The sequence below is a fragment of the Poeciliopsis prolifica genome, unplaced genomic scaffold (assembly GCF_027474105.1).
Source record: "Poeciliopsis prolifica strain line A6 unplaced genomic scaffold, Auburn_PproV2 SCAFFOLD008, whole genome shotgun sequence".
Taxonomy (NCBI): domain Eukaryota; kingdom Metazoa; phylum Chordata; class Actinopteri; order Cyprinodontiformes; family Poeciliidae; genus Poeciliopsis; species Poeciliopsis prolifica.
Genome location: NW_026562383.1, coordinates 1,376,478 through 1,388,105, shown reverse-complemented (window position 1 = coordinate 1,388,105; position 11,628 = coordinate 1,376,478). Strand labels below are relative to the sequence as shown.

Sequence of the window (11,628 nt, the reverse complement as noted above, 5' to 3'; positions counted from 1 at the left end):
TGGCCCCAGACTGGGCTCCAGGGCCGTCCAGAGACATTCAATGAGCCAGGGGCGCAACACCTAAAGAAAGAGGCTTTGGTCAAGAAAAAGGCAACACACCGATATGATTCAAACAAACTATAAGTTCCCCTTTAAGGTTTCCTTGAGGTTGTTGCTCAGTTCCACTCACCCTGTCTCTGTTTTCCATATTGCTGTATATTTTTCTCCTTCCTTCCATCAAACCAAAAATTCATCCATTTTAGGTCATTAATGCTACAGTTACACCCATGAACAGGACAAAGCGTCACAATGTTTACAGTTACTGTCTGTGACAGAGAAGGCAGCTGAATTCTATAAATACATAAATACTCATAAATCATTTGGATGCTGAGCATTTTAGCGGCTTTCTGCCGAGGTTGGCACAACATGAAAGAAAATCAGACTCTGAACAAGAGTCGTGTTGTGCGTTTCTGGCTTTTCTATTGCTTATTTGCCAGGAACATGGGCGCCCCTTGTGGTGAGCAAACAGAAAGCGTTGTAAAAAAAAAATAAGAAGAAGAACGTTGAGGCTGGAGATGAAGTCATTTAACTTTTAATGATTCAGAGCTAAGTTAGGGTTTGGGTTAAATGGTTGTTTATGTGTTTTAAAGTAGTCAGAACATCTGGGAAATGAAACCTCACATATTTAGACTGATCAGTCGGACCTCAGCTGGATTGATCTGCACTGAACATCATTCTGAAATCTTCATTTTATTTGTGAAACAACCAACAAGAGCATTTTGGTGCCTCAGATCTACCTGATGAAGGAAAACATGAAAAGCACAATGTTTTCACTGGTCAAGCCTGGATTGAAATAGTGTACAGTGATTATGGATGCCACTGTTTCTAAAAGCTTCTTTTGGACAGTGGGCTTCTGGGGAGGAATGGATGTGTGTGTTGTGTCAGGGGAGTGACACAAGCAGCAGGTCCAGGACAAAACAAAGCTGCTGCAGAAAGCAGAGTGAGAGGAAACTTAGAGGAAAAAAATGTTTTGGAAAGTCTGAAAGTCTGAAGTGGAAGTTGTCAGCTGGATTAATGGAAAACCAACTCCAACATTCACTGCATGTAGGAATTAAATAAAGCTGGGATGTCAAAGAAATTTAAGATGGACATTTTTGCAGGCAGGGAAATGTGCGTCACCACTAAGGGCTGCACATTGTATCGTAAGGAAGTCTTAAACATGTTTGGGATTAATGTGGATATCAGAAAAATCTATTTTTTAAAGCTTTAGCTTATGTTCTGTTATTTGATCTTCAGAAACATACCTGGAGTGTTGCCTTGATTACTTCCTGCATGTTTGAGGAGTCCTTGACTCTCCGGGGGCAACCAAACAGGGTGCATAAACACTTCCTCTCACCAAGTGTTGTGTTTTCCACACAGCTCCTGCTTGGACTTCCTTAAGGCAGAGTGTCATAAAGCGTAGGAGCTTCTTAAAGAGACAGAGACCGCAGAGAAGACATCAAACTGCAAAGTCATATTACTTTCATGTTATTTTTGATACATAAAGCATTTTCATAACAACGGCAGTTAACACAGTTGCTTGTGCTATAAAATTACACTATGTGCCTGAAAAACACATTACACTGTCCCTTTAAGAAGGATTTTAATAGACCATACCTTCATTTCTTCTTCCTAGTCTTACTTCAACCAGTTTCATGCTTTAGAATGTAGAAAAATCTCAATAGATGTGGAATTTTTTTTACATTTTTCAAATGTTTCCTCTCAGCAGATTGCCTCAGTGATGTTAAAAAAAAAACAGGCTTCTGCCAGCAGGATTTATTATCTAACAAACTAATAAAGCATTAGCTTTTTCACACACTGCATTAAACTGGAGAGAAAAATTCCAATTTATAACTTTTATTTGAAACCGAAACACAGTGAGATTCATATGTTTGTTTAGAGACACGGGAAGCCAATGAATGAAAGTTGCTGACCATACAATCTAACTGTGGAGCAAATCAATCAATCCCCAAATAATTGTCAGTTTCCTGTTGTATTTTATATTTATCACACAAAGTTTAATTTTTATGGTTCTGGTTGTATTTCTTCTTCCAGCAGTGTTGAGTTTTCCGCTTTCAGCCAAATCACAGCAAGGCGTCCAACCAAAATGTGGGACATTTTGTTGATCTTCCTAGAGGAAAAAAATGTTTTGGAAAGTCTGAAAGTCTGAAGTGGTGTCTGAAAGTCTGATTGCTACTGTGTTCATTATGAACACAGTAGCAATCAGCAAGGCCTGGTCAGGATGATGGGAAATCCTGCCTCATGAAACGCTGGCAGCATTTAATCTGTAACATTGAGTTACTCTGGTGGTGCTGGCTCACATGCTGCTCTTTAGCCTAAAACTGGAGTTGAGTTGGGAAAAGTTCTACCAGCATCTGCCAAGATGTCTTCATAGCTCCCAAAATGAAAACACAAAACAAAAGGAGGTAGTAAAATGTAAGCTGTGCATCGTGGAACTGGAGGGGTTTAAAGCCAGCAGCTGAATCACTGAAGGCTGAAGAGCAGAACACGGTTTCCACTTTGGCCAGAGACGGACATTTTTTCCATTTCTCTGGTGAAAAAACATCTGCTGCAGAATGGATCTCTGATTAGGAATGTTTGTTTTTTTATTCTAAGCACTGGAGTAGAAATATTAATCTACCCCATGGGTACAAGTTGTGTATGATCCTCAGAGATCAATGCTCTAAATGTCAGTGTCATCCACTGTTGCTGTTCATCCATCATGTGTTGCTGATGGTCTGTATGCTCTCATTTCAAGCTTTATTTGTAATGTGTGGAGAATTTAATGTAAACATTGTGCATTTGCGAGGTGTTCATATTGCATATTTTCATTTTTAAGACTTACAGAGAAATCTCACACAGAGAAAAACATCTTTCTTGTCAGACACTTTCAGAGACTTATGTTGGATCTGTTGGTCGTGAGGAAAATTAAATGAATTAATGAAACATTAGAGCTGATTGTTGTCGTTTGGGTTTGTTTGTGTGCAGAGGCGCGAGCTGGGACGCAAACCTCCCAGATGAAATCGGTGCTTCCAACTTCGGCCACCAGGTGGCGGTGCAACCTCAATCCACAAGGCGGCAGGTTTCAGCAAACTGACCACGTGTGTCTGAGCAGAACAATGATGAAACTATTTAGATTTTGAAAACTTTATTCCCAAGGAGGATAATGCCATAAAAATATAGAACATTTCATAATAATAATAATCATGATGATGATGATGATGATGATGATGGGTAACAGCGAGTGTCATATGAATTATGGAACCACTACAATACATGAAAGACAGTTGGAGGTTTTGTTACGTTAAAAAATATCTCATCTGTTTGCAATTGGACAATTTTAGTCGAGTTCAGCCAACTTCCTTTGTCGCCAGCAGTAGGCATGGGTCAGTTTCATGGTACCTTTAGACACAAAGGTTCTAACAGAAATTTTCTGGCATCCTCAGAAAATTTTAAAGGGGTGGCACATCTAAGAAAAAAGTTATATATATATATATCCGTATATATAAAACTAGGCCATGAAAATCTCTGCTTTTCATGGCCTGAAAGAATAGATGTCAAATGACATCCCATCCAGAAATGTCTGAGCTCTTATCACTGTGAGGTGTTTTCACTTGTCATGGCGAATATGTGTAGAAGTGAAAAGAAAAATAAACACAATAGTTTGAAGAACGTGATCGTCTCTTATCCACACCTCTTCGCTGCAACAAGCCCAGATTTGTGAAAACAAAACAAATACTAAGTTTTTTTTTTGAAAATGAAAAATGATCCAACAATAATAAATTTACCACACTATCCATCTACAGTAATTTGCATGAACAAAAAAAAACACGGGGGTTTGCACGTAACCCGGCTCTCGCCCAGGGTCCCACGGTTTTCCAGATCCAGCAGTGACTGCTGGTCAGCTGGCTGAAAGAAGGCTTCTACATTCACTAAGCTTCCTGGCTCAGACAAAACACAAACCCAGCTGCAGTGCAGAAACTAGAAGAAGAACCACCAAGCATTCCTTTCAAAGTAGTGCTGTTTTTAAGGTATGGCTGACAAGCTACAAGTGTCATACGTGTTAAAGAGGCGGTGGACACTCCACCTGCTGGAAGCCTGGCTAACTGACCAACTAAAATCAGCTTCTTGAATTTTCTTTACTCTGTAAAGAGGAGACCAGAAAAATGTCCAATATTCTCACACTAACATTACCAGTTATTCATTCTGGATTTTTAACAATAAATATGTGACACAAATAATTAGGGGGTTGTCGTTTCAGCAGCCACAGAAATAATTGCAGCTCTTCCGTTAAAGGGGAACAGATCATGTCATGTTAAAAGTTGTGTTGTTGTTACTTCATGTTATGAGAGTTTTCTACTGGCCCATGCCTACATGTTGGAATCAAAACTGAGAGGCGACATTGAGGTAAAAACAAAATAAATCAGGATCATTACGACAGCATGGAGGAGAATGAGAGAGTCACTGTAACTTTAGTTACGGTAACTTTTTGTTCCTACGTTTGAAAAAACTGTGGAAATGAATCACTGAGACGGAGTCAACAAAAAGCAGCTGCGAGGGTGAAATGTGAATCTTGGCAATAAATAGATATATTTGTATCTACATTATAGAGTCCATATAAAACAGCTCTCATATGAAGCCATAATAAATAAATAATTTATCTGTAATAAATATATTTTACTCTTACACAGTAATACATGAAGATGCATGGCATCCATTAGGCTGAGTTCACCTGAACATATAGAAAAAGATACAATGTGAGGTCTCTGTTTGTGTGTGTGGGGTTGGGTGGGATGGGGTCAGGTGAGGTGGGGTGAGGTGGGGTGGGGTGGGGTGAGGTGGGGTGGGGTTAGGTGGGGTGGGGTCAGGTGGGGTGGGGTCAGGTGGGGTGGGGTTAGGTGGGGTGGGTCAGGTGGGGTGGGGTGAGGTGGGGTGGGGTTAGGTGGGGTGGGGTCAGGTGGGGTGGGGTGAGGGCTGGATGTGGGGTTGGGGAGAAGAAAAAGACTTTTGGGGTTTTTTTGGGAAGTGCTGGTTTCACCGTTTGCAGTAAGCGTTTAGTTAAAGTTACAGTATAAACACAGTGTCAGTCCTTTGACTAGGCTTTTTTTGTTCTTTTATCTCAGGTCTCTTCCGACAAAAAGTCAGAACACGTTTAGATAGGAGTTTTTGTTTTTGTTCAGGTTATTTTCGGGGGAGTTCTGGGGCCCGCAGGTTCCTGAATCCCGTGTCCAACATGGATGTGAAAACATTCTGTCCATTCCCTGCTGCTGCTCCACATTAGTGTCTGATTGAAGCCCTTTTTCGTCCAGCTGCTCTGTAACTTCCCATGTGCGACAGCGCCTCCCTCTGGTCTTTTTTTTTTTTGCACACAGTGCTGAAGGTCCGTTCAGCCGATGCACATGCAGCTGGCAGCTGAAAGTGACTCTATGGTCCTCCAGGTGGTGGAGGTGTCCATGAAGGAAACCGGCTCGTAGCGGTCTGGCCGGCAGCAGGGGTTCCTGCTCACCTTCCGGGCGACGCGGCGTGGCAGGGAGCCGTTTTCCAGCAGGGCGTTCAGCGCCAGATCATAGTTTATCCTGGAGCTCTGGCAGGAGCCCACACAAAACTTAAAGAGGACGATCTCGTCCGAATCAAAGCCCAGTCCGAGGTCCCGAACCTTCATCTCTTTCTTCTCCACCCGGCAGTCCCTGCTGCTCTGTTTTGGGGGCCGGCTTTTACCTTTCCCCCTTCTGTCCGCGTTTCCCGCCTCCTTTCCTTCATCCTCTCCTTTCTTCCTCCGTCTCTTCTTCTTCTGTGACCCCTTGGGCTGAGGTGCTGTGGGGTCGGAGGAGCGTGGGCTGCGCCCTGCCCAGCGGGAGCCAGGATGGTCATCCAGCTCGTCCGTCACAAAGGGCTCTGAAAAGACAAACCCACAAAAGGATGTAGGAGACAGAATGACAGAAGATACAGAGATTCAGCTGGATCTGTGAAGTCACTGACATCATCAGTTCTTCAGGTCTACCATCCTGATGCTTTTAGATTCACTCATCCCACCACCTGCATCTAATGAATGGTTCTTTACCAAGATTCTTTTATTGAACCAGTTGACTTATTAAGAACAAATTCTTAGTTACAACGAGGACCTGGTGCTCTGCAGAGCTGAACCGCTGCTGGAGAGAGAACTCAGGTGTGCTGTAGTGGAGCTGCTTCAGATCAAAAATACAAACCCTTACAAAACTGTTTATACTGGTGAACTTTTAAAACGTTTTTATTGTATCCTGTCCGGCAGAGCAGTCAGTGTCCGAGTGTCGATGTGACACTATAGATTTACTTTCTCAAGAGGAGTGTTACGGCTTTGGCTGCAATGCTACACTTGTTATTTATATGAAACTTCATTAGAAATAGCTTTGGGTTTATAATGGACGTGAAAATACGTGGTACAAGTAATACATGATGTATTTGGTGGCAACCGCGTCCCAACGTAGAGTATGTCTGAGAAAACGTCTGAATGTGAATCAGGAATATTTTTAACACTTTGACACATTCCAAGTTCTCCTCTGTCTCTTTTCCCAACAGTTTTATGTGACACAGCATCACAAGGAGGGCATAATTGCATAGTCAAAGGAAAATTATAGTTCTCAAATAGTTTTACAGATGGAAATTTGAGAAGTGTGCCGTACATTTGCATTTAACTCGCCTGAGTCAGCATTTTGTTGCTTCTGTTTCTGCTTTGACAGCCCAATATTCAGACAACACGCCTCGAGTTCAGCCAGACAGGATGGACAGAATCTGTCAAGTTCAATTTACTGGTCTTACCACAAACTCTTTGTGGGATATAGAGCCAGACTTTGGCTAGGCCACATTACACATGCATGTGCTTTATGGATTTAATTCTCTATGCCCTCTGGTTCTTCTCCACAGTATGATGCTGCCACCACCATGTGTGGTGGCAGCATATGAATGAGCTCTTCAAAGTAGCTTTCTGCCACTCTGTTCAGTTCTCCTCTCGTCTGACCAGATCACCTTCCTCCATGTTTGCTGTGTTCTCTGCTTAGCTTGTGGCAAACTGCAAACTTGTGGCAAACTGCAAACCTAGCTTCTCTGCTAGGTTGTTATCGTTAACCAAAACTAAGGAAATAACAAAAACTAGATGCAAAAGAAAAGTTTTTGCTAACTGAAGTAAAAATAAAAACAACCTTTTGCAAAGAAAAAACAAGGAAAGCTAAGTGAAATTGTAATGAGGTTTTACAGAGCATCATGTCAGGGAAAGCAGGGAGAAAGCACCAGAGTCCAATTTGGGATTATTTTGAACAGAACTGTGTTTTAGTTAAAAGTGTCCTGCAGAGAAACCAGATATAATGTGTAGGACAATATTAAGTTGGGAAAATTCCACAAGTCTTAAAGACAACTTCATTGTGTCCATGAGACTTGCTTATCCATGCTAACTAGCCCTAGCAATCGTGACAAAATCTGCTGTTCTGTAGCAGAGAGCAAAAAGATACAGGGGTCAGCGGTGCGCACACGGGAATGATTGGCAGCACTAAGACCCGCCTACTGCATTGGATTGTTCATTTCTAGTTAGCACTGGGAGAAGGAAGAGTATCTCAACCTTTTCATAGATTTTCTATGACTTCAACAAAAAGTTAAAAAAGTTTTTTTTTTTTAAAAGAAAAGTTACATACTGCAGCTTTAAAGAGTATAAACACATTTGCATGGCATTATATTAGCATGTTTCATTGAAGCCCAGACTCCGATCAGCGCAGTGGGCTTTGTCAGCAGTACCATATAGAGCGTGCCATGTGGGGTAAGGCTCGCTGTCCTCCTCCTGCTCCTTGTCTTCCACCACCTCTGGCAGCGTGACAGGAAAGTGTCTCCCCTCCTGAGCCTCCAGAAGGCCTGCAGCAGGGTTCAGGTCCGATCCCAGTCCACCACCAGCCGCAGCAGCCGCCGCAGCAGCAGCTCTCATGTGAGCTCCTTCCACCAGAGGCAGCAAGGAGATGAGCACCCACAGCAGAACCTGAGCACAGAAAAAACAAACTGGACCTCACATCTAGCTCCTCACAGCACACCAACACGCTACACTGCAAAAACACAAAATCGACATATAAAATAATATATATAAAAAAGAATTTTTGGTCTAGTTTCTGGTGCAAATATTAAGAAGACAAACTAACTTTTAGGTCATTTTTAGCAAGATATAGAGGCTTGTTTTAAGGAAATAATTTCTTAATATTAACAAAAATGTACTTATGCCAGTGGCAGGTTATTTCACTTATAGCAAGATGTTTTTCACATTATAAGTGAAATGATCTGCTAGTGGAACAAGAACTTCTTCATCAATATTAAGAACTTATTTACTTGAAAGAAGCCTTCAAGTTACCTTTAAGTTCATTTATCTTATTTCAAGTTTAATAAGATATTTGGACCAGAAACCGGACCAAAAATACTTGGTAAGATTTTGTGTTTTTGCAGTGTAATTACATCCTGCCAGTTTCTACTGATTTGCATTGTGGGTAATAAAAGGACCATGAACTAGAACAGTCAGCTTTTAATGTTGCTGTGTTTTATTTATGACGTTGCAGGACAAATAAATTCTCTACCAGCAAAGAGATAAATAGAAGTATGAATTTGTATACAATGACGACAGTCTGCTTTCTGCTTCAGCTTTGATCCAAGCAGTGTGATGAATTCCTCTGTCTTGGCGTTTCAAGAAGAAAATAACTGAAACTATTTTCCTCTTTACAGTTCTGTTCGCTGTGGGTTTAGTAAATAAAATGAGAACTGACCACAATGAACAAAACTCTGTGTTTGTGTGAGAACAGGGCATGACCGCCACCGCAGAGCCAACATATTTGGCACCGTTTTCATTTATTTTTCTTTCTGCGTGTTTTCAGCCAGTCTGAGCAGAAATGTACCAGCAGTCGCAGCAGATCCATAGGGAGTAAAATGAACGCTGATATCAGCATCAGCTCCCAGTGTTCACCTTCTGGAAATGTAAACGTGTTGGACGAATCACTGAACTTTTATGGATTTACAGTGTTGCGTAAAATCTTAAACAAAAATTGAAAACATGTTCTAATTATTTTTATTTAGAACCACAAATGCAACTATTCTTATCACTCTTGCTTTATGATCATTAGCATTATAATGATCATTTATAATGTGTAATATTTATTTCTAAATGTTTTGATTTTGATCCAAGCATGCACAGAGAAAGGCTGCATGGTGATGCTTATGTTTACATGAACGTTGTGATTTTGCTGCTTTTATTTAAAATATTGTCAGATTTATTTTCAGATGAAGTGTGAAATTAAATTCTGCACAAGTAGTGAAAAACATAGAATTGCATTAATTTGCATTAATGCAAATTAATTTTTATACATTTTAATTAATGCATTCAATTAATTGAATTAATTTGCATGTTTAATTGAAAACATGCAGCAGAAAACCAGCAGGCCTCCTCAACCCTGTCATGCATGAATGATGATCCTTTATGTCAGGATTTCTTGTGTCTTGGATTTTCTTAAGGCATAAAAAAACAGTGGGAAAAAAATTGAGTGAAATATTTTCTAGGTTATCAGTTGTAATTTTTGAAAATACCAAGTTGGACAAATACATCAGTGGTTTTACTCTTGAGGGGTTGGGAGAGTCCTCTACTGTAGAAGAAGGGACCGGATTTACATGAAGCATGACAGATTCAGTCTTTAAAACTGAATCCGGTCTGTGTTTACCTGCAACAAGATTATATCAAAACTGAGTCCATGGATGGAAAATATTTCCACACACTTTTAACTTTTCAAACACATCTTTGTTAGAAGGAAATGGCTTTAACTACATGTTGCATTGGAGCATTAAAGTGGTGAGGCCAGGGGCGGAAATCCCTCTGACATGGTCCATGATGAGCTTGAGAACAGTGAAGTCGGAGCCGTCCTGTGATGCTGGTCGTGTCTCCTTTAAGGAAGACTCATAATTAACTCATTGCCATCAACACCACAGGAGCTGCTTACTGCTGCAGTCATGACAGCGTGGTTAAAATGAGCTCTCTGTCGTAGCCCGCTGCTTTATGGCCATGCTATTAATAAACCCCTTACACATTCCCACACTTTGTCACGTTACAATCACAAACTTAAATATATTTCATTGGAATTCAGTATGAAAGACCAACGCAAAGTGCTGTACAATTGTGAAATAGAAAGAAAATCATTCTTTTCAAAATTTGTTTTACAAATAAAACGCTTAAAAGTGTGGTGTGTGAAAAGTATTCAGCCCCCTGAGTGAATGCTTTATGGAACCACCTTGTGCTGCAGGTACAGCTGCTAGTCTGTAGGGTTTGTCTCTACCAGCTTTGATCATCCATTGACTGAAATGTTTGCCCATTTTTCTTTTCCAAACATCTTAAGTTCAGTCAGATTAAATGCAGTTTTCAGATCTTGCCACAGATTCTGGATTGGGTTAAGGTCTGGACTTTGACTAGGCCATCCCAACACATGAATTTTGTTTAAACCATTTGTTGCAGGCCTGGATGGTTGTTCTGCTGGAAGCCAAACCTTCACTCCAGTCTCCAGTCTTTAGACTTCAACAGGTTTTCATCCAACATTGTCCTGTATTTGGTTCCATTCATCTTCATATCAACTCTGACCATCATCCCTGTCCCTGCTGGAGAGAAGCAGCTCCAGAGCATGATGCTGCCACCACCACAGACAGAGGGGATGCTGTGTTCAGAGTGGTGTGCACAGTTAGTTCTCCGCCACACACAGTGTTTTGTATTTTGACCTAAAAGTTGAATTTTGTTGTTTGTTGTGACCAACATGGCTTCTGGAAAACTGCAAACGGGACTTTTTATGTTTTTCCTTCAACAACAGCTTTCTTCTTCCAGAAAGACACATTTGTGCACTGAGTGTTTAGTTATTAGCAGGCGTCAGGAAACTTCTGAAGGAAACTGGTTGCACTCAGAGAAAAAGGGCCTGAATACTTTTGTATGCTGCACTTTTCACATTTTTATTTGTGAAAAAATGTTTGTGGTTGTAACGTCACAAAATATGGATAAGAACAAGGGGTGTGAAAACTTTTCCAAGCCATTGTAGGTAAACTTTTGATGATGAGCATTAGGGCCGTGCTAATAAAAAAATAAAACATTCAACAAGTAAAATTAAGAGAATCCATAATGTTACAAAATAAAGTCATATGAGAATAATATTCTTTGAATAAAATTGTATTATCATGATGTTATTCTTGTAATTTTATGGCTGTGTTCTCATAATTTCATTTTTTACATTTTCTTAGCGTGGCTCTAATACTCTACTGTAACAAATCATTTAAGATAAATTCTGAGAAAGAGGGTTTAAAAAAAAGCAAGGTGAAAAGTTTGCCCTTGACAGAATTCCTTAAAAACTCTTGATATATATTCACATGTTCTACTGTATTTGAATTTTCTCCCTTTCACATGTAAAATAATCCAACTCCATCACACACACAGCAGAGATCTGATTGGTCCAGATGTTCCTACCAGAACACTTCATCCTCAATCTGCAGGTTTATGCTGGTTCCTAGAGCTTCTGTCACTAGAATGGGAGACAGAGCCTTTAGTTATCAGATCTACTTTTAAGTCTCGGCTTAAAGCTTGTATTTTTT

The 11,628-nt window shown here is 40.5% G+C and overlaps 1 protein-coding gene across 1 annotated transcript in view; it reads right to left on the bottom strand.

Moving 5' to 3' along the window:
• Window positions 1-4,998: 4,998 nt before the first annotated feature.
• The window catches only part of LOC129362090 (artemin), a 30,151-nt gene continuing 23,521 nt past the window's right edge, over window positions 4,999-11,628 (bottom strand). Inside the window, exons 4-5 of the mRNA XM_055033429.1 lie at window positions 7,780-8,014; window positions 4,999-5,913 (exon numbers count right to left, since the gene is read on the bottom strand). Coding sequence (XP_054889404.1) covers window positions 5,405-5,913; window positions 7,780-8,014 — 744 coding nt within the window. The 3' untranslated portion in view covers window positions 4,999-5,404. The remainder of the gene's footprint in view (window positions 5,914-7,779; window positions 8,015-11,628) is intronic.